Source organism: Pelmatolapia mariae, linkage group LG17, assembly GCF_036321145.2.
Source record: "Pelmatolapia mariae isolate MD_Pm_ZW linkage group LG17, Pm_UMD_F_2, whole genome shotgun sequence".
Lineage (NCBI taxonomy): Eukaryota > Metazoa > Chordata > Actinopteri > Cichliformes > Cichlidae > Pelmatolapia > Pelmatolapia mariae.
In genome coordinates, this window is record NC_086242.1 from 2,519,977 (window position 1) to 2,543,380 (window position 23,404).

Here is a 23,404-nt window from a genome sequence, read left to right on the forward strand (position 1 = left end):
TAATAAACTGTGATGGAATAGTGCGACGCATTGGGCCGTGCATGAATAAATGCAAGCTGTTTGAAAATTCATGACAACTACTTCAATAAAAGTTAAAATCTAAAATAACAAAAAAGAAATCATCCTTCCGCTTATCTGAAGATGGGTCGCGGGGGCAGCAGCCTAGGCAGGGAAGCTCAGACCTCCCTCTCGTCAGCAACCTTCTCCAGCTTATCTGAGGAAACATCAAGTCTTTCCCAGGCCAGCCGATAAGTGTAATCTCTCCAGCGTGTTCTGGGTCCACCTTGGGACCTTCTCCCAATAGCCTTACCCAGCCTTACCCAGGAGGCGACAACCTAAGCTGGCTCCTTTCGATGAGGAGGATTAGCGACTCTACTCTGAACCCCTCTTGGGTGACTGAACTCCTCACCCTATCGCTAAGGGAGAGACTTTTGGGAAAAGCTAATCTGCTTCTTGTATCACTATTTTGTTCAAATTGTGTTTAAAAAAAGATGAGGCCTAGATTGACAGATTCATGGCGTTTCTCAACAATGATGCGCCATCTGGTGGCAGATGGCCGCATAACATTTAGGACACAATTTATCAGCATTGGACGGCAATTACAATTTTAACAATTAGAATAAACAACTTGTAACTCTGGTACCAACTACTGCCAACAGCGATAATTAGTCGGCTAGTCACACACATGCTTAAAATATACCAAACTAACAAACACTAAAACTCAGGATATTTAAACACATCTTGTTGTAGTTTAGATTTAGTTAACTATAGCTTGGTTGCTGTTGGTGGTGTGATGGTATGGGGGATACTTTCCTGGCACATTTGTAGTTGATCGTGACCATTGCCGTATGGCAATAACGCACCCATCTTTTAATGGCTGCTTCCGACAGGACAACACACCATGTGACAAAGCTCAGGTCATCTGAAACGGCTTCTTCTTCTTCTTCTTCTTTTTTAACATGTCAATGACAGTTCACTGTACTGTACTCACGCTCCACGGTTACCAGATCTCAATTCATTTAGAGAACTTTTGGGATGTGTTGGAGAGTCACATGATGGATGTGCAGCTGACAAATCTGCTGCAACTGTGTGATGCTATGCTGTCAGTATATGGACCAAAATCTCTGAGGAATGTTTCCAGCATCTTGTTGAATCTTTGAAGGAAATTCTGAAGGCAAAAGGCTTAAGTGGTTTCTATCAACATTCACACGAGTCCAATGATACTGGACAGTCAGACTGGAGCAGCCAGGGATCAAACCACCGATGTTCCGATAAGTCGATGACCTGCTCTCTACCTCCTGAGGCACAGTGTATATTTGAAACAACTGTATTACAATGATGCTTATTTCAAGCTTATTTAGTATTTTGGGACATTTTGGTATGTTTTGGCTTCTATTTGCTGGGAAAACTCAAACGACGAATACAACTGGAAACTAGAAACTCAAACTTGAAAACAAACCAGGAACAGGACACTAGGAAATTACTAGGAGCATGGAGGAATACACAGCAAGGAGGGTAAATGATGGTTAACAACGTGACTAAACACAGAAAAAAACACAGGGCTTAAATACACAACCAGGACATTGAGAGGATGGGGAAACAGGTGGAAACACAGCTGGGACAAATCAGACCTAACAAGGAATCAAAATTAGATACACTGCACACAGGACGAGGAACTATCAAAATAAAACAGGAAGCATGAAAACATTCATAAAGATACAGACTAGACACTGAGACGTGGAAACATGACCGACTCTGGAACAGAGGAAACATGAAGCGCAGAGACAAAAGTAACTAGACGTGGAACACAGGGAAGACGTAGTGACGGAGAACTAAGACTAAGCATATAGTACACTGAGACAAATAAGGAGAGCAAGAATACAGAACTGAGCATCTCAGTCCTCACTCTGCTGTACTCCCACAATTTTCTTTCTTTATTTTTAATAATGGTGAGATGTCTCAATCAATAAAATCTTTAGACAGTCAGGCGCTCATCAACCATATGAGTCAAATGGCGATTGTTCACACATACCGCCTGGTTGATGAGCGCCCAGTTATTTGAAAAGACACTAGTTTGACTTGATCGCCATTGTTTAGGAGTTTTACATGTATACACAACATGAGCCTGAAAAATACCACAATAATAGATCTACGTTTGGTAAACCAAGCAGCTACTGCTTGATAGACTTAAGTCTTTGGCATCTGGTAGCTGCTCATACCGCTGTTTGAAGAACTTACAGCCATGTCCAGACGGCTAACATCGCCAGACCAGGCTCAACCAAGATATTTCCCAATTATCAGTGGTGGGAAATATTCCGTCCATTTTTGTCAAAATGTTAAAAGTACTAAAAGCTTGGCAAGGTCTTTGCACCACTTTAATTTAATGGATTTACCCAATTTACCACATTTTGGTGTGCGAAAGAACACATGGATCAAATGGCTGTATCCATAACACTGACGAACTTTCTAAGTTGAATATATCAAGTGATGGAAAACCTAGAGAGAGCTTTGAGTCTGATGACTCATCAGACCAGTTGAATTGGTTCAGACTTTCATTTCGCACGTAGCTCCGTCGCTCTCTCCTCTCGCTCGATCAAATGTCCTTTTACCTTGTAACTGTGTGAGAAGAAAGAAAAAGAAAACTTTCTATAAAATAAGGGGAAATGAGTCACTGTGTTATTACAATCATGCTGTTCTTCTGACTAACACGCTCGTCCTGTTAGAAATCATGTAAAGGTGCCTTCTACAATGGCCACAGATGAACCGCATAGAAACATTGTTTTTATGTCCTGAGCAACTCACAACGTCATCGTAATGTAACATTCAATAAAACTGCATAGAAACTGTTATCAGTTCAGAAATGTTGCAAAGTTTACACAGAGTTTGAGCAGGAAGCCAGTCCAGTGTTACTGTTAAAGATGCTATCTGACCTGGGATCAGATTACTGCCTATTCTGGTCCATACGGTGCGTGTCCTTTACTTTGCTCTGGTAATAGTTTTGAGTTGATGTGTTTTTTTTCCTCTGTATCCTTTATGGATCTTACATCACCATCCTTCCTTTTTCCCGTCTTTATCTTATTTGGTTTTCAGTGCAGTTCTTATCACTATTATGCTTCACATTACCTCTGTGTATCTGCCATCCGCCACCACCATTTATTCTAGGAGCTGTCAAAGAAAAGCATTATCTGTTCCTCCTTGCTGACTCCTCTGGAGCTCTTTCCACATCCCTGTAAAGCAGTACTTACTCTATTTATTTAAAACATATTTACATATGGCACAGCACCAGAGTCAGGTCATAAATCAATTTTGACTGCTTTGTATTTCATTACATAGTGCCTCTACTTTTTAATGTTTGCTGTCAATTTATAATTTGCCTAAGAGCAGTTGCCATGCTCATTAGTCTTTCAGCTGTATTTTCTAAAAGCATGGTTTCCCTTTATCTTCAAGAGAAAGGGTCAGAATTCATTATTTGACTGAACATTAAATGATTTTAAAAAATGCTGAAGAAGAAATAAATCATCAGAAAGCCCATCTGTGTTCTGAGGCAATTAATGCTAATGTTGGTGCCATTTTAGATGATGGACCATTTCATAAAGTTTATGAAGCAATTATTTATTTTTTAGAGAAAAAATGAACAGCATTGCCCTTGCATATTTTGTGTAGTGACGTAAGAAATATATGGAAATAATAATCGCATAACTATACAAAGCAAAGCCACAATACCTGCATCCGGCTATTTTTTAAATTAAATAATTGTGGGAAATTATTACGCAGAGGAAAATTGGTTTCAGAGTTGCAATCCACATATGTGTGACACCAGTGTTAATATATACAGTGGTGAGCAGCATGGTTGTACAGAGAAGGTTAGTGGAACGGAATTTATGCAAACAGATTTTCATAAAGTCACGATTACAGACGAGCATAATCCAACGAAACCACTAAAATACAAACTTGGGTATTTTTCATATCTGTACTCACCAGCCCCTTTGTTAGGTGTACCATGAGTATTGACTAGGGCTGGGTTTCAATTATCGATTTTCCAATTAAAATTGATTTTAGCTTAAATAACACGATATCAATTCATTAAATCCTGAATCGATTTTTAAATATAAATGTATTTTGCCAGAAATGCCAGAATCTCAGGTTAAAGCTTTCATTTCAACAACCACCAAACAGCTAAAACAGCAAATGAGAGACTGGTTCCACACAAAGCGTGGACCTGAGGCATCAGAATCTTGGAGTTGTCGGCTTTCTCACCCGACGGCACGTACACCTGGCCTGAAAGCCGACAGCTCACAGATTCTGATCCTGCAGGTTTCGTCACTCTCCGACCAAAATTTACTGAACTAGCAGCAAAAGATCCAAACTACGCTTCATATTTGATAAATATTGTCATTAATTCCCTCCTACCTTTGCTGTTTTGCTTCCAACATGATAAAATCACACTTCCTGCACAGCTCTCACTCTCTCTCTATTTTTTTTTTCAAAACCTACCTCTGACAGCAAAGCCTCATTTCTGCTGTTTAATACCGAAGAAATGTAAACTTTTTAAAATTAGACCAAATTGCAAAACGCTTAGCCGTGGCTCTAATCAAACCTCTGTAACTTTGCTTTGCTTCACTTCAGCAGCATCAGGTAATGTTCATATGTTGATTTCAGTTTTTGATCTACTGCAGAATATTGAAGGTTATCTGCTATAAAAAGCCAGGCCAGGAAAATCTCCTTCATGTTTTTCTGTGTTTTATCCTGAGAGTAGTTTGACACAAAGGCATCTGCTGTGATGCTCACACCTCTGATGAAGTCTCACATGTATCAGTACTGATAAGTGATCAGAATTATTATATTTCTGACTGTCTGAGGCAAAATTTCCCAGATTCGATTTGGAATCTGGACCTTGTGAATCGGAATCAAATCGATTATAGAAATCAGTGACGATACCCAGCCCTACTATTGACTGCTCGTTAGCACAAAATGACAACAAGACCATCTCCTCGATACACAGATGGTCTTTCCCTTTTCACGTAAATGGCCTCCTTGGTCTCAGCTGACTGCAGGTTTCCCCACGTGATGAAACGTTTCTCCCACTGAAAACACTACGTCTAGATGAACAGAATCCATTTTCTGGGGTTTCCTTAACTGGATGATTGGGCATGCATGAAGACATTTAAATCATAATATCATTAAGTCAAAAAAGAAGGTCTAAGCTGTACCTAATAAATTATAATGAACACACCATTATTTATAGAAGAATGTAAAGACCTAAAGGGTAACAAAAAACACAAGCAATGAAAACCTTGCTAATGTAAGTGTTTCTGCGTAGATTATAGGGAAAATAAATGTTGAATAAAAACAATGGTGTAAGTGGAGGACATGAAGGAAACCATGAAACTGGGGCGGTGTCCTGCAGACAGTCCTGCCCTTAAACCAAATGAACTGCTGCAGCATGATGTGAAGATGGATGTTCAGTGAAGACACCAGAAATATGAAGATCCGTTTTATCTTGAGAAATTGTCCCAAATGACTTCTCCTGGTGCGATAACAAGCCAGATTCTGTGAGTCCACTCACTTCTCCCACTGTGCGCAGTGAGAGGTCACCCAGTGTGTTCAATTAAGACTTGCAGAGTAAAACTGTTTGGGGTGTTTCCAACTTATTTGGGTTGTGTTTGTCTCTAAGTGTGACTTAGATGAAGACCAGTTTGCATTCGGGAGTAATTAGTGCACCAAGCGACAGCTCTTAGAGCAGGATAAGAATTAAATATAACGAGCTGAACCCAGCTGGGTAAAGTTTACAGACACAAATGAAAAATGAACAATTGCTAATAGCAAAACAAAGAGATGATTTTTACACAATGGAGAAACATGCAAGCTAAATCAAGCTTTCAGTATCCTTGTTTGCCATTAGCACTGATTGAACAATCAGGATTTGTTGGGCTCCTGGAAGCCACAGGGGGAAAACAAGTCATTGCCCACGCGGCTAAAAGTAAATGTGCAGTGAAGTGAGGTTGTAGCGCCGCTATCACGATCTCTAGCGATGTGTTGTTAGCTTGGTAATGCATAGAAGCCACACGTAGGCAGAGAGAGGCAGCTAGCCAAGAAGAGAGGTGGTGGGTGGCTGTATTCACTGGACAGAGTTACTACTGCAGACCCAGTAGCTATCAGCAAAAAATGATTTTGTAGTTTATTTTTTCCCGGCACTTCTGACAGCCCTGACTAGACTTCACTGGTCTGGGAGTAAAAGAAACTCCTACTGTTAACATGACATTTATGGCGTCTTTGTAGGGCTGCAACAATAATATGATTATAAAACACTACTTTAGTCCATTAATTTTGATCACTTCAGCAAGAAATGCAGCATACATCACAAAAAAGTCAATTGTGGCATGATGTGGGATCTTCTGTGTGTTCCAGGTGCAGGTGATTTCCATACATGCCGCTGCTTCTTACTGACTTATCGCATGATGTGTTGATGCTAGGTGGTGTTTTAGTCACAGCTGTTTTAGCTGCTACCTTCAGCTACCTGAGTGGGAGACACAAAATAAAACATTCAGGAAACAAGAGAGGAAGTATCTAACTTAACTGAATGATTGTTAACATCAAGAAAAAACTGTAAATAATTTCCTGAGAGGTGTGTGAGATATTTGACAGATATGTCAGAGGATATCAAAAGTGTAAATATAAGCTGTTGAGACGACAAAGACGGAGAAGAATAGCAGGCAGTTAAATATGACTACATAGTATTTCAGAATCAGCTGACACAAGATTGGATGGATCCTTGTTTCGTGTTTTGACCACACCATGAAAGAGTCACAGCAGGAACTGAGAGACCAGGAAATGTTTTTCCGGTCTTCTGTTGTTCAGTTTTGGTGAGCCTGCGGCCTCAGTTTTCTGAACGGTGTGGTCTTCTGCTCTGGTATCCTTCAAGGTTCGACGTGTCTCCTTTGCACCTTAGTTGTAACAAGTCGGTATTTGAGCTGCTGTTGCTTTCCACTGAGCTCGAAGCAGTCATCAGCTGATGCCACTCGCTGAGTATTTTCTGTTTTCAAATCGTCCTGTAAATCTTAGAGATGATCGTGTGGAAAAATACAGGTAGATCACGAGTTTATGAACGATGTCAGTTCTCTTTCTTATCATTCTGATGCTCACTTTGAACTTGAGCAGCTCGACCATATCTACATAGCTGAATGTACTGAATTGCTGCCAGGTGATTGGCTGATTAGATTTGCATTAACGAGCAGTTGAACAAGTGTACCTAATGAAGAAGCCTGTGAGTTTGTATAGTTGATGTGCATGCTAGAAAATCTAAGCACATGCTCAGTTTTTCTCTCTCGTTTGCTCATTAACATTCGTCAGGCTCTATCATGGCTTTCAGAGCTACGTGTTAAATTAGGCAGTGCAGCTGAGAAATAAACATGGTTTACATGCCGTGCAATCAGTTCACTACAGACGGCATACGCTACAGTAATAAGACAAATTATGTCCATAAATAAAGTGGATGAGCTGAAGCTTCAGAGGAGGATTGAGTGAAACTGTAAATGTTCACAGAATAAACAGCTGCGTTGATCTTGTTTTAAATGTATGTGAGTATTAGAAATATGCAAACTGACACGTTTGTCACTCTTTTCAAACAGTCGAGGTTTTTTGTTTGTGATACTTATTTCTTTTTAAAAGTCACCTCAAAAGGACTTTTAGAATGCAGACGCTGTATCAGGTCAGCGATCCACTGTATGGTAATAGATCTGAGTTGTAGTCAAAAACAAGGCTATGGCGCCACTTTGTGGGCAAACATGTGATGAACTGGCGAGAACAGGTTTGTGGGTTGGTGATAAAGTTTAATTTCTTTTTGTTCTGTTTATCTTTTTAGTAGAGAAATTGTTTTATCTTGCTTTAATTTTTTTAAATCTGTATTTTTAATTGTTTTTCTTTCTTTCTCTTCTCAGGACAGCAAAGAGCCTCCGGACTACTGCCTCAGTGAGTCTTTCACTTCCCCTTCCTGCACTCTGGGAGTCGACCTGCGCCGAGGACGACGGCGTTTCTCAGGCAACCTGCAGCTACCCCCATTGTCGTGGCGTCAGGGGGAGAGGTCGCGGACGCCTGACGGAGAGATCATGACGAGGCCGACATCCCTGCCGTTTGGAGCTCCTCCCAGGATAGACATCACACCGGTGGATCCTGAATGGTGAGTGGGCTGAAAAAACAGGTGTACAGTTAATGTTAATCTCACAGGAAGAATACTATGAGAACATTTTGTCTTATATGTTAGTGGAGTAGCTCTTGCAACATATGCTATGGCTGACTTTGTGTGTTTTGTGCATTAGGGAAGGATTAATGAACATGTTTCTTCAGGTGTCAGAGGAAAGATTGGTTTCTGAGGCATCTGGCATGAAAAAGCGAGCTCTTGTTACCATGTTGCACTTCAGGTTAAAGTGTGACAGAACTCCACATTTACGCAGTGAGTGAGTCTTTAATGCCTCAACACTGACTTTGGTTTGTCGCTCGTGTCGCAGAAAGGCAGTGATCCAGTTCCATAATAAAGACTAAACTATAACATATTAAAATCCAACAACTGTTTGCTTTCCTTTAACACAGATAAGACAATAATTCATGCTTACAGTTTGTCAAATTGAGAAAATGATTAACAGCTCAATTCATTATTTCAATTATCGAGCAGCAGATGGTTCGTGCTGTCCTTAATCACGTAATTCTGGGTTTGACTCCACCTTCTTTGTTGGAGTTTGCATGCTCTGTCAGTGTGGTACTGCAGCATTCCTCCCACAGTGCTACAGTCATGCATGCGATATGGTTGTAAATCAGGTGCGAGTGTGAGCACGAAGGGCTGTGTGTCTCTCCGTGGGCAGACTGGCGACCTGTCCGTGGTGCACGCCACCTCACACCTAATGAGAGCTGAGATGGTCTCCAGCCCCCTGTGAATGAAAGAAGTGGTTAAGAAAATAGATAGACAGGTGGATTAAAACTATCATTTATTTATGTCTGATACAAAGTAATTACAATAAGTTGTTACTTATTGTTACATTGTTTTACATTTAGTACTTTAACATCACTTTAAGCTACATTTAGTTGCTCTTACAGGTAAAAATGTGCTTTACAGTGTGGAATCAGTACTTCTGTGTAAATAATGGGATCACTTCTACATAACCTCGACATACATATCTGCCTTCTAGTTGATGAATCAGTTCCTTTGATTAAAATGAGCTGATAATAAATATATGCATGGCACTGAAGTTTGAGGTTAATGACATATTTGATATTTTATAATACACATATTTTTAAAGCTAGTCAAGCTGTGCTAAAGTGTTATATAAACGTGGGTTGAATAACTAATCTTTGCAGACAAGCATCAGCAAAATGAATCCTCAGCTGTAGAGAGTACAGAAACCTCTCTGCATCAGTGTGTGATTTTTCATGTCCCATTCACGCTGATGAAGATGATGCTGCCTCTTTACATTATTCATGCACTCGGCCCACAGAGAAAGTGCATCCTGGTGCACACCGGGCACTCGTTCACAGCAGGAGGCACAATGTGCAGTTTCAGATGACACGTACACAAACGGTGTGTGGCTAGGTTTTGGTTGGAAGCCCGTTGTGTTAAATTCAGATACACTTTTGTTAAGCTGGCCAATCAGCCCTTACTGGCTCTTTACTTGAGTACTCTCAGTGAGTTTGATGTTAGGAGAGATAAATCCAGTTAAGGCACACTTGAGTATGAGTTGCCTAGTGCTTACTTCTCTTTAGATAAATGGATGTTGAAAGGCGGATGCTAATGAGCAATGTGTGGTGTATGGATGCGTATGTGTGCTGTTCCATAGTGAGTCGACACAGTTGTAGGTGATGGAGGGCTCGATGTGGCTACAATGATTTGTTTCTCTCAGAGAGCACATGTGCCTGTGTTTACAACAACAGATTGTAACTTTCTCCAGTTTTACACACAGATAAAGTTTCAGCCACGCCTCATGTCTTTTTTAATTTTGCTAGACAAGTGGGGAATACAGTAAGTGCAGCAGTCTATAAAAAATCTGCAAACACAGATATAAATAAAAAGCATAAAAAACGGTCCGTGCTCTGGTGAGGCCAATCCATGGCTGATAGTGTTCCCGTATGTGTTTTCCTATTATGGAATACTTTTACTGCATTGGCACTGTGCTTGGGATCATTGATTTTGGGGCAAGCTGCCAGTAATTCCTAAAAATACACTTTAAGATGGGTCTGTTTGGTGCAGACTCTAAAATGTGTAAAAAAAAAAGCAATCAATGTCCAAAGAAAGACCTTCACAAACAAGGAGTGGCTTGGGACTTTCACACAGTACTGTAAACAGTTGGAAAATTAAATATTTGTGTTATACAAATGAAGTAATGTTTCTGCTATTAAAACTGTCTGTTGGGAACTCTGCAAGTCTAATTTTATTGATATGTTAAATGCTGAAAAAATGTAGACAATACAAATGATCAGGAGAGATGTAACAAAGTATCCAAGGCAAACAATTCAGATTGTTTGTGCTGTTAAACCTGTCGAACTCCAGTCCTCGAGGGCCGCTGTAAGCTTTTAAATGTGTCCCTGCTGCAACACACCTGAATAAAGTTAATTGGTCTTTAGCAAGAATTGAGTGCATGCTGAGGTGGCAACCACTAACCGTACTCAAGTACATTTAAATGAATGTAAGTTTTTGAAAAAATGTTCATTCATGTATGAGCTGCTGTAACATGAATCAAGTGGCTGAATTGCCACCTCAGCATGCAGTCAAGTTCTACAGAGCCTTGCTAATGACTTAGTTATGCTATTCAGGTGTGTCGCAGCAGGGACACATGGAAAAGTTTTAGGACTGGAGTTCGACACCGATGTATTAAACCAACAGTCCAGGCCGCTTTTCTCTGAAACATCAAACAAAGCCCTGCATGTGGATGCTGATATACAAAGTCCTCGTTTGTGGATTAAGATGACTGCGTGTTTAAAAGTGTTGTACCTTCTCTTGTAACCAGCAGAGTGCAGTGTGTTAATTCTAGCTGGATGCACACAAACAGATTAAAGAGCAAACATAGTGTAAATGCAGATATTCGGTGCACTGAATGGTTAAATGTTTGTAACCCAGTTTACACCATTTTGGACATTTGTGATCTGATGTTCATCGAAACACCTGATGTTATATTGTTTAGAACAATTGTAATAAATGACTCCAGCAGACAATTCAAAATATGACGTTTATTGCTGTTTTTCTTTTGAATTTGACAGCTCTGAACATACTGTAGATATTTACTGCATTTATTTTTCTTTCTGTTAACAGCGACTTTACTGATGGCAGCACAGTCCACTCCTGCAGCCACAGGCTTTATAGCAGGTGAGGCGTGTGTCAGCTGTCAGTAACCTTGGTGGCAGAGGCAGACGTGTTTCCCTCGTGTACTCTTCCCTCCCGGCTCTCTTCTCTTCTAAAAGCCATTACGCTATGCTCCCTAAATGTTGCGGTCAGCACAACCTTCCTCAAGTCTGATTACTCTCTCCCCCTGTGAAGCCATGAGCTGGTGGATGTGTGCGCGACTGTGTATTGTATGTGTTTACATGTTTCTATGTATATCTGTCTGCAGTGCAATTTAAATCCAAGTCAACAACAATTTGCCCCATCCCTCCTCTTGATCCCCTCTCGTTCCACTCGTACTTATTTAAGTGCCTTTCTCAGTGATTACGAGGAGGAGGAGGGAGCAAGAAGTTATTTTGGGATTTTAATTATTTTCCTGCTGATGTGCACAATTATTTTCAAGCTTCGAGTGCCTCGTGCATTGATTGTTGAAATTGTGTGTGTTTGTGCAACTGCACATAAGAACCTCTGCTTGTAAAGATGGGAGCTACAGTAAATTTGTGTCTTATGCATGAATATATGTGCAGCATCAGACCTTAAAGGGAGCCTATTTCGCTCATTTGCACCTCAGTTTCATTCTTGGATCTTAGCAAAGGAGCTTTGTATGATTTATACCTCGAAATAATCCCCATTTGTCTCGTATAGCCCCTCATATTCATCCACTGCCAGCTGCTCTCCCTGTAGGCCACCCTTACTTTAAGCTAACGCCCTTCTGATTGGCTTCACCCTTGAATAATAAGGTTTGATCAGCAGATGGGAGGGACTCCTGTACTTGCAGCCTGACCTTATTAATGATTTCTCCTTCCTTTGACTAAAAGAAGTAAGTAGTTAATGCGAGCCTCCACCACTGTAACATTAAACATGTGACAGCGCACGAGGGAAAGCACATTAGTTCCCCTTCAGTGTAACTGTAGCTGTGATACTTAGTACATCCCAGCTGAAAAGGTGACGACTGGGGGCAATTTAAGGATGCCAGAGTTGTGACATGTGAAGTTGAGCATAAGAAAGGTGATTAGCTGTTTCGTGTTCATTACATATTGTATGCTGACTAATTTGCATGAAGGTGAGGGGTGTCTGCACCAGAGATGAAATATGATAAAGCACCAAACTAGTGTACAATTTTCATGATGGGACAAATTCTCCTGAAACTTTCACAGTAACCACATATTAGGGCTGCACGATTAATCGTTAAAAAATCGCGATCTCGATTCATACTTATGTGCGATCTCATTTCCAAATGACAACGATTTAAAAAAAAAAAAAAAAAAAAGACGACGACGATTGTACCGCATTTTGATCCGGGACGTAATCTGCATGAAAACAAGCGCTCCCTCTTCCTGCTCAACAAATGACAAGGGCGGAGCCTTATACCACGTGATACAGAAGCTGTGCCGTGATGCTCAAATTGGCAGGGAAAAAACAACGGAGAACACGTCAGGGATGACGAGAAAGTGACAGGAGAAAATTCGTCCCGGTCAACCACCCAAACATCAATAACGGGAACCTTATACAGCGCTTCCCTATACACGTCGAACTCCCGCAGGCACAAAGAAATTACGGAGGCTATTACTTATCACCTGACCAAAGATATATCAACACTGTGCAAAACGAGGGATTTAGGAAAATGATCAACACCCCAGACAAACGCTACACAGTGCCGTCCCGCAACTATTTTTCTGTTGTTGCACTACCTGCTCTATACACGCAGTGTCGAGCAACGGTGGAGACGGAATTTCAAGCAGTACAACATTTTGCGGCAACCACAAAATGTCAGGCATTTATTGTTTTTATGTTTATTTATGGTTTTTATGTTCAGTTTCAACTGTTACGAAGTTGATGTGCAGTTAATAAGTGCAATAAATATTTATATTGGAAAAGAAAATCGTGAGAGAATCGTGATCTCAATTCTAAGCAAAAAAATCGTGATTCTCATTTTATGCAAAATCGTGCAGCCCTACCACATATGTTTAAAATATGGGTTTTCTGGTCAAATATTTTGCCTTGTGTTGCTCATGGTCTGATGACTGAGGTAATGATTGGCCAAAAGAAAGTTCACAATGGATCGACGGAGCCTGCAGGTCTGCGTAGTTCTGTCTCAGGTAGCATGTTTGAAAAGACCGTGCAATGCATTTGTTTCTTTACCAGTTAGAGTACAATAAGACGGTTTACCATGCTATACATTTTTTTTATGCTTTGAATTTTTACTGTACTTGCATGGCTATAATTTCTATCAGTGATGGATGCTTATACATCCAGCACATTGATTCTTCACTTCTCTTAATAGAATACTTTGATTCTGCATAGTGCATTTAGCTATTTAAAGTTAAGTCAGTGGTATTTGTGATGTATGATGATAAAGGTTTTCCCAGAATGAGTGAAATTTGCCATGTTGAAAGTCTGTTTAAACTTGATTTGAGGCTATATTTATTTTTTATTTCTATTTTTTCCTCATCGTGTCAGAGCGTCACTGGCCAGATTATGACTTGTCTGCACTCGGTGTACTTTCTTTGTGTGATGTGTTTTGAGCACTGCCCTCTACACTGGTGTCCCAGACGGCTTTTGTGTGGGTGCTGGTAATCTTCACGGCCAGGAGGCAGAAATTGGATCTTGCACTTTTCATTTTAGCAAGCAACAGATGAAGGCAGGCAGATTATGCACTGTGGCTGTAGTTCCAGCAATTCAGTTACCTCCAGGAAGAGCGCGTGGAACATTCAACATGCATCTGATGATTAATCATCCTTTTTTTGTAGCTGGTTAAATGTTATACATACTTATTTGTAAACATGTACAAGTCGTGCACGCACAGTTTCATCAGCTCTGCAGGTTTTTTGTTCACTGCCAGAGGGAATAAAAAAGCTTGTGTAGTTACCTCAGATACACTGACAGATTTTTGTTACATGGCAATCCTCTCATGTCCGAGTCTGGCTGAGAATTAAACCTGAGAATATTCTAGTCTGTTAAGCTGTGAAGTGACAGAGACATGGAGTTTTTCTTTTTTTTTTTTTTTTTTTTTTTTTTTTTCTTTTTAACCTGTCCCGTTTGGTTCTTTTGCCATCAGAATTATTGTCTAAAGGCGAAGAAAGATGCCCAACGGATTTACTTTACCAAATGGACCATCCCAGCCTTGCCGTAATGGTCCATTTGATTCAACTTTTTATTGTTTATTTTATTTTCACTTGCTGAATACGGGACAGACTTGACTGGAGGAGAGAATGTGGAGAAAGAAAGAGGGAAAGAAAAAAAACCTGGGAAGAGGGACGGGGAAAAAGGGCAAAAAACAAAAACCAACAGAATAAGCAGACAAAAAATACATATATCGATCACCTGGATCACCTGTTGAGAAAGAAAAAAGAAAGCAAGCAGAAGAAAACGAGAGTAATAAACAAGATCACAATGATATATGAGAATATGACAGTAAATACTAAATATTAAACATTATTGTGCAGCACGTGAGATCGACAGCGCACAGTGTGCTTTGAGGTAGGAGCCAAAAAGGGTGTAATTTGTGTGTGTGATCACCCGTGTGTACACCTGTGAGCATGAACGCGCTTGTTTTTAAAAGGTTCCTTCATGTAATGATCTGCTAGAGGGTGTGGGGGGCCACTGCCCCGACCTCCAGGGCATGAAGCAGGTATGGAGGAGATCAAGACTCCAGACATCCAGAGGCCCCCAGAACACAAGAGACCAAGGAAGACCAACAGAGGGGCAGCCGCGCCACTATCCCAGAAAGAGCTGAGGAGAGTCCCAGATGAGGGGTCACTCAGCAGCCGCGGAGCAGAAGCCAGGGGGGGTTGCAGTGACGTGCCCGTGAGCTCCGCCGGCAGCCAGCTGTGCCTGAGTGGCCGAGCCCCGGGCCGTGAGGCCGAGGGCACCCCATCCCCAAAGTGGCCCGAGCGAGCCCCAGGCTCCAGGCCCCAATAAGCAGCCGCCAAGGAGTGAGCCGGTGGGTACCTGGGCGCCCACCCCCGGAGACAGAGAACCACCAACGCACCGATGTCTGAGGGCGTCCGCCACCGGCAGGGGAAGTGGTGGGGGGAGATGGGCCTCCAAACCTTGGAGGGCCTGAGATGTCCTCAGAGAGGTGGCGTCTGATACCCAACCTGACATATAGACACAGACAAACAGGCACACACAGATACAAACATCTATTCCCACCCTCATGCTCTCATATACAATTGCTCAACACTCACCCAACGTGGAGACAGACATAGAGAGACGCTGTACACACAATCACACTCCCCAAGCGTACTCTAAGCCCCGAGTCTAGGTACCCTTGCCCCTGGAGGGGGAAACTGCACCCAGACTCAGGTGGTGTAACCCTTTTCCCTGCGGTGGGGAGAAGCAGACCGCCCCGACTCCGCAGCAGCAGGGAGGCCCCATACACCAGACCCCAGTCGGACGGCCAACTCCTCCTCCTAGCCCCCCTGCTCCAGCAGGCCGCAGAGAACGGGGGTGTAGGAAGACTCCAAACCTCCCTCCACCCGCTCATATGTACTGTTGATGTATGTGTGTTCTAAGGTGCATTTAAAACCCAGGAGGGCATGGAGCTACCTGCCAGAGCAGCAGGTAAGCATATAGCCCCTCCTGCTAGCCCTCAATGTCTACATGTATTTAAAATTGAGAGGTGGGCAACGACGCCAGGGGTGAGGTGTACACCCTGATGGTAGTTTGGAATCCGTGTAGCGTGCCCACCTCCAAGATCCTATATGTATGTGTAATGAGAGTGTGAGTAATGTGAATGTCTAAGTTGTGGGATAAAATTGAGGCAGAGGCAGCCAGAAGGGGACAGAGGGGGGGGATGTCTCCTCTGCACCCTGGTGACACACCCCTACCCCAAGGCCCTGCATGTGTGGGTGATTGTGGTGGAGCGGGAAGAGGGAGGCCGCTGGAGATGGGGAGGGAAGGAAGGGAGGGGCAAGTGACCCCTCCCTGGGGCCAGCTCCCCCGCTGACCCCAGTAGGCACCCCCATGCTGTGCAACCCGCCAGGGAAAGGGGGCCCAGGCCCATCCGGACCGGGGCCCAGTGCAGCAGCGCCCCCCGGCCCCACAGAGCCCGGGACAATTCACCCGACCCCACCACAGAGAAAACTGCACCCACCCCATCATCCACTCATCTTCCAGACTACACAAGACAATAGACGCCCAGGCTGAGATCTTCCTCCACCACTCCTGTATCTCCCCCTCCTGCAGAGAGAGTTCCTGAAGAGAGGAAAGCTCCTGCAAGATGTGACAACCTCCCCCACCAGTTGAAGAGCCCCCCAGGTGGCTCGATGCACCGGCGGCACCCCGCGCCAGGGCCGGGCCCCCATACACCCACCTGCCCACAACCTCGGCAACACACCAACCAGGAGCCAAGCCCCTGAGGCCCGGCCAGGGCCCCAGAGGGAATAAAAAAGCTTGTGTAGTTACCTCAGATACACTGACAGATTTTTGTTACATGGCAATCCTCTCATGTCCGAGTCTGGCTGAGAATTAAACCTGAGAATATTCTAGTCTGTTAAGCTGTGAAGTGACAGAGACATGGAGTTTTTCTTTTTTTTAATCTGTCTGCTTATACTCAAACATCCCAGAGAGAAATCTGTCATGGATATTATTTTTAACTCTTATCTAGGAATGTGCAACAATGTCACCTTCAAATAATAATACTCTTTGTTCAGCCTTCTTTCTAGATTAATTTTAGGCTCATATTGTTGTTTTCGTCCTTCTTTTTATGTTTATTTCTGACTTCCTTTTTTCATTTCAATCGTCCACTGCTGTAACTTCAAAGTATAAATAATGCAACACCTCTTTTTAATTACCTTTCGTGCTTTTTCGCACATGACATTTATCTGCTTTTTTGTGTTTGAATCTCTCGTTCCGTAAACCTGTGTGTATCGCTACAGCTCTGTAAATCTAGGCCACAATGCAGGATTGTTTTCACTAATGTGAGAGAGATGGCATGTGACAGGGGGAATAAAGAAAAGAGGGTTTTATGTAGCCTGAGGAACGACATCAAGAGCTTTCTCAAGACCTAAATACATCCCTTGCAACCTGTACCACAATTATCTGACCCCTACGCTCGTGTAAGACCCCCTTCCCTGGCAGCACACTTCTAATATTGTCTAGCTCAGGGTCTCATTGTGGGAAACCAAGTGAGTAAAGGTGCATGGGACGAGAAGAGGCGTCTTTCTTATACGCTGTGAATTATGGAGAGTGACAGATAGGGGTTTGAGGGGAAAGTATACTTGGAAAAAATTAAGCCAATACTAATTTAGCAAGTTAAAAATATATGAACATGTCAGTATCTATCTATCCATTTTCCTGACTGTGCATCAAACCAAGGTCACGCTGGGGCTGGAGCCTGTGCTGGATGTCAGGTGGATACATAACAGCATATTCATGAATATATTCATTTATTTTCATCCTAGAAAAGCACTGATCCCAATCAGAGCTCGTTTCCATCTGTAAAAACTGTTGCAGCAGCAAATATGCCAGCTTTCCTAGCACCGAAGTCGCCACAGTTTTAAAAGAGAAGTAAAGCAAAGCAGAGCATTAAGGCTGCTTTTGTTTTAATGCTTTTTATCACACTCTTAGTGAAATGTGTGAAAAACACTCTTCGCAGGATCCTTTAGGCCAGTGAAACATCTATAAATTACTTGATCAGTATTTAAAAAACAGAGAGATTAAGTTTTTTCATGATGAAAAACAAGAACTGCTCATAAATGTAAAGATGAAACAAAGAATTTAAATTGTAAATTCTTTATTAAATTTATTCTGGAGGGGAGGGGGGATTCCCAAAGAGTCAGTGTGTTTATGCTTTGGTCTAGAGCAGAGCTTCCCAAAGTGTGGGGCCCGCCCCCTGGGGAGGGGGGGGGGGGGGGGGGGCGCAGAGCCATTGCAGGGGGGGTGCGGTATGAAAAGGGGAAAAAAAAACCCCGCTTGGACACTGCTAGCACGGGGCGCCCACACAAACGCAAAGCAGGATATGAAGCATCGCTGAATATGTTTCCAAACCAACTTCATTCTAAGCCAAAGACTAGAAAATATGGTGAAGCAAATCTTCCCTTTGGTTTCACCTGCACAAGTGCCAAGGTAGGTCTCCCCTGCAGAATTGGTTTTCCCTGCGTCGGGAGCAGCGCTGGGCTGTTCAAATCACGGACAAACAGTATCCCACATTCTTGATTTTTAGTTCACAAACACTTGTTGTAATGACTAACTACTCCTGACATTTTGGAGATGTTAGCTCTTTATACAGTAAAGTTACAGTGGGATACAAATAATATCAGGCTGATCCTGCCACGATTTGTTCCCTCTGTCCAAATCACGGACAAACAGCATCCCAAAGTTGTTTATGTTTTTAAACCCATTTTGCACAGAGAGGCATTTTTTGAAAAATGTATTGATAGCAATGTTGAATATTATTACACAGGAAAAAAACAACTACACGTAAAATAATTACACCGTGATGCCTCTGCCTTTCTAAATGGAGGGACAGTAACTGCGTGTGTATATGTAAGCGTGTAAAACCTGAAGATAGAGACAAAATACTGTTAATCTGACTATCTAGCGTAACATTTTTCTTGTAAAACAAAGGGGGGTCTAGCAAAAAAAGTTTGGGAACCACTGGTCTAGAGTGAAATAGCTCTATCTGTATAGCAGCAGATAATCACATTATTTATGTATTTATTAGACATTGATGGTCTTGGAGAATAAAACTTAATGTCTAGTAATCCCCAGATTAGTTTTTCTGCTGTCTGGTTCTGTGCAACCAAAAAAAAAACCAACTACTGCATTTATCGACTTCAAATTGATGCTATAAAAAATAACAAGCTGGTTCAATTTAAAATAACCTGTAATCTAGAAAGCCTAGAAATAGCACCTTCATTAAACTGAAAATGTTCAGTTGACACATATACATGTATGTATGGGAGTTATTTTAATCTAAAATAATAAGCCGAGTTAACAAATAACAACACTGAGAAATTAGCCTAATCAACTTTATCCTTTATGTTTAATCGAATGTTGTTGGAGGGTTTTGTTTTGTTTTAGTCACACAAACAGCACATGTCAAGCTGTACAAACCTCGCTGCAACGGCATAGAAATACTAGTGTGAACAGCTTGGATGGAAATCTTAAGCTGTACAACCAAACATGTTATTTAAGGCAGCCAAGTCACTTTTTGACAAATAGTTCAATTTACAGTGTAATGCCATCCATCCATCCTGGAGCCTGTCCCAGCTGTCTTAGGCGAGAGGCAGGGTACACCCTGGACAGGTTGGCAGTCTGTCGCAGGGCGGGGTCTTTCTGTGTAGAGTTTGCACGCTCTCCCTGTGTTTGCGTGGGCTCTCTCTGGGAACTCAGCTTCCTCCCACAGTCCAAAGACATGCAGTTAGTGCGGTTAGGTTAATTGGTAACTCTAAATTGCCCATAGGTCTAAATGTGTAAAGGTTATTAACTTTAAGATATTCACATATAGTTTTGTGGTAATTAATTATCAAATGGCATGGTTAGCTTTATTCCAGTTAAACATTAGCATGTTAGCATATATAAATGCATATAACTAAAAGGACTGACAATTAACTCAAATTATTGTCAGTTATTGTCAAATTATTTTTAAACAAATAATTTAGTAATTAACCAAGACCTTTATTTTTAGGGGTGGCACAGGTGCCTAAAACATAATCCTAATGTAAAGGTCAACAAATGGCCTGTCAGAGCTTCGCAACTTGCTGCAGGGGCTGTTGTGTCTCAGGTCCTCCTGTGCTGTGATCATGCATAGTGTGCTTTCATTTAAGCCCTCAAGGATGTGAAATCCAGTTTAACATGGAATCCAGTGGCCCAGTTGCTCTTTAAGTAAATCTCTTTCAATCTTTCTCCTGGCATTGGCTCCCAGTTCTTCTGTTTTGAAATGCGCTAATGTGCAAGAGCCAGCAGTCATTTTTAAGATTTGTGTGCAGGTCTCTTTGATTTTTCTTTATTTTCTTTCCACCATTGGCATGGTTCTCTCAGGAGGAACCGGCAGGTGTGAAGAGTAACTGTCAGTCAACAGTTACTCAATATGTGCAAGATAGCTAAGCATAGAAGTTTAAACAGTAATTGATGGGGCATCAGTTCATGAGTGTAACCTTCTGTCTTGTCCGCTAATTTATGGATTAGCATCCTTTGCTATCAAAAGAACCATTAATTGTGGATGAAAAAATCAGTATGAAGCTGCAAAACATATCTGATCTCTATAATTAAACTATAGATCAACATTACTAATCAGTGTAAGTAATGGAAATCTTTTACCATATGGGATTACTCTGTTATTTCTGTTATACTTAAACTTTGCATTTTCATTCTAATAATGATACCACAATTTTATTGCATTTATATTTATAGAGCTGATTTAAGTTACCCTAAATAATTTTTGTATTAATTACTTAATACCAACTAAACGCAACAATGTTAAGTTAGCATGTTAGCAGTGTATTGTAAACATAGCATGCCTTTTTGAGTCCTACCTGTGTTTGTGCGAATTGATGAAATTAAATGGTAAATGGCCTGCATTTGTATAGCGCTTTACTTAGTCCCTAAGGACCCCAAAGCGCTTTACACTACATTCAGTCATCCACCCATTCACACACACATTCACACACTGGTGATGGCAAGCTACATTGTAGCCACAGCTGCCCTGGGGCGCACTGACAGAGGCGAGGCTATCAAAGTAAATATAGTTTACTTTGATAATAAACAAAATATAGCATTTTAAAGCTAAATCTAATGCTTCAAAAAGTATTTCAAAAAATAGATAAAATTTAGCTGCAGATCAAGCATACCGTGAAATCACAGAAGTCTCTAATTTATCTGTGACTTTATTAGCTTTGGATCTGGAATCCATACCTCATTGGGACTCAGGACTAGCTAATTATATACATTTATCCATGCTAGCCACTGCGATTGAGGTTCAGCAAAATTTCAAAGATGAGAAGAAGATTAAAAACAGTTTTTAAGAACTATGGCAATAGCAACTTTACAACATCAGTTGGTTGACTAACTACTTTGGGTGTTATTGGTTATTAAGATACATTGTGAGATATACCAATTTAATTCAGTGCCCAGAGGCCTGTACTATGAAGCAGGATTGCACTTACCAGGATTGACCCTGGGTTTCTTGTGCTGTGAAGGTGGTTTTTGGTAACATATGCGGTAGACCTTACCTGCTGGGGAATGTTGTGGAAGGTTATGTTTGAGATTAGAGATCACCAGGGCAGAAATCCCTGCCTACCAACCAATCACTTCTGAAAAATAGTATCTGTGTGCAGACAGTAGTACGTTTTTCAGCAGTTTGTGTTTCCCTGATGAGCACCAGTACAAAATATTCTTAAACTTTATTCCTTGGGGTTTTTTTTTTTCATGTTGGCTAAACACAATTATACAACAATTTCATTGTTCTATTAGCATTAATGTATTCATATATGATATTAATATATTATATATGAAAACAGGAAACTGCTGGAGAAATTTTTCAACTGGTTTAACTGGCAACAGGTGAGCAGAGATTCACCAGTCTGCAAAGACGAGGCTAAAAATCAGTTTTGGATGCAAATGTATGCGAAAACTGGTGATAAAAAAAATACTGAACGTTTGATACTTGCACTGAGCAGCATTTAAGTGTAATATGCAAGTGCTAGTGAGTAAAGCACAAGTAAATGAAGGACATTTTCTATCCCTTTCCAATGAGCTACTGGCAGTGATGACACATTTTCTAAATTTAAGTGTAAATCTATTGAAATAAGGTGGCAGCAGCGGCGTGTTCATTACAGTGCAGTTGTAGTGACAGAGCATTATATTCAGCGAGGCAGGAAAAGTGAAATGTAAGCACAAAAGTAACCTAGGTGGTGTTTTATAGCAGCTTTCAATAACTAAAGTGACTTAGCCTTGTAACTCTTGAGCAGCCTCTTTCATCACATGATAAAACTAAAAACTCTGGTTGCTGGATCTGGAGTCCGGCTTTATAACCAGCTGCTTAAAGTCTTGCTTTTCCACCATATAACTGCATCAGTGATTTCCATCCACCCTTTGCTTTTCCAGTTATATGGAGCGAGTGCTCCGGGGACTGTTGGTGGAGTCACTTGTTTACATTTGAGTCGCACATCACCAGCTGCTCGTATCACCTCGTTCTTAGCATTTGATGCTGGGTTTTTACCTCATTTGATGATATGGGTTTGTTGTTTTCACCTTTAGCGAGAAGAGTTTTCTTTCATATTTTTCAAAGTACCGTGATTTGTTGGAAGCTGTTGAAGTAGATCCCTCTTTAGGTACTAATTCATCCTCGGAGGCTGACACATAGCTCTCGCAGTCAGACATGCCTGGGACTGTATGCACTGGAAACATGGGATTATTATTGCAGTGATATCCCATCTTGACATTTTTATATCACATAAAACTTTATACCAGTATTATAGAGTTAACTATGTCATCAATGAATAGTTAAAGGTCTATCTTTCAAAGAAGCAGACAAGATCTAGAAACATCTGTCTTCTCTGGGCCAAAGCTCTTTTAAAATGGACTGAGGAAAAGTGGAAAACTGTTGTCAGACAAATCGAAATTTGAAATTCCTTTTGGAAAAGACATTTCCAGAAATACAGAAACTTTGTTTGCTGCCACTCAGTCTGTGTTATGTGTTTCATCTCTTCATATTTTTCCAGTATGATAGTTTTATCTTTGTTTGCACAATCAGACACTCTGCTGCCAGTAAATTTAGCTTTAAACTCAATATTTGTGATTGGTCAGATGCTGCCACCCTTTTCATGTGAATACTCTGGAACTTGACATGACATGGAGGGAGGAAAACAGATGCATAGACTCCAAATACAGGAAGAAAGAGGACTTAAATATGCAGAAGGGTAATGAGGAAAGTAGAGACACCTGGGAAACACAGCTGACACAAATTTTCCTGAATGCCACAGGGGAAGGAAAACTAAACACACCGAACATGGAACACGAGGCTTTTCAAAATAAAACGGGAACATAATGGGACGTAAACACATGACATTAAACACATGACATACCGTGGAGACA

General features: G+C 41.4%; 1 protein-coding gene across 1 annotated transcript in view; it reads left to right on the plus strand.

The window, feature by feature from the left end:
* Positions 1-23,404, plus strand: part of pde4ba (phosphodiesterase 4B, cAMP-specific a) — a 203,619-nt gene that overhangs the window by 48,999 nt on the left and 131,216 nt on the right. The window contains exons 3-4 of the mRNA XM_063460668.1: positions 7,938-8,176; positions 11,294-11,347. Of these exons, the coding sequence (XP_063316738.1) occupies positions 7,938-8,176; positions 11,294-11,347 (293 nt within the window). The remainder of the gene's footprint in view (positions 1-7,937; positions 8,177-11,293; positions 11,348-23,404) is intronic.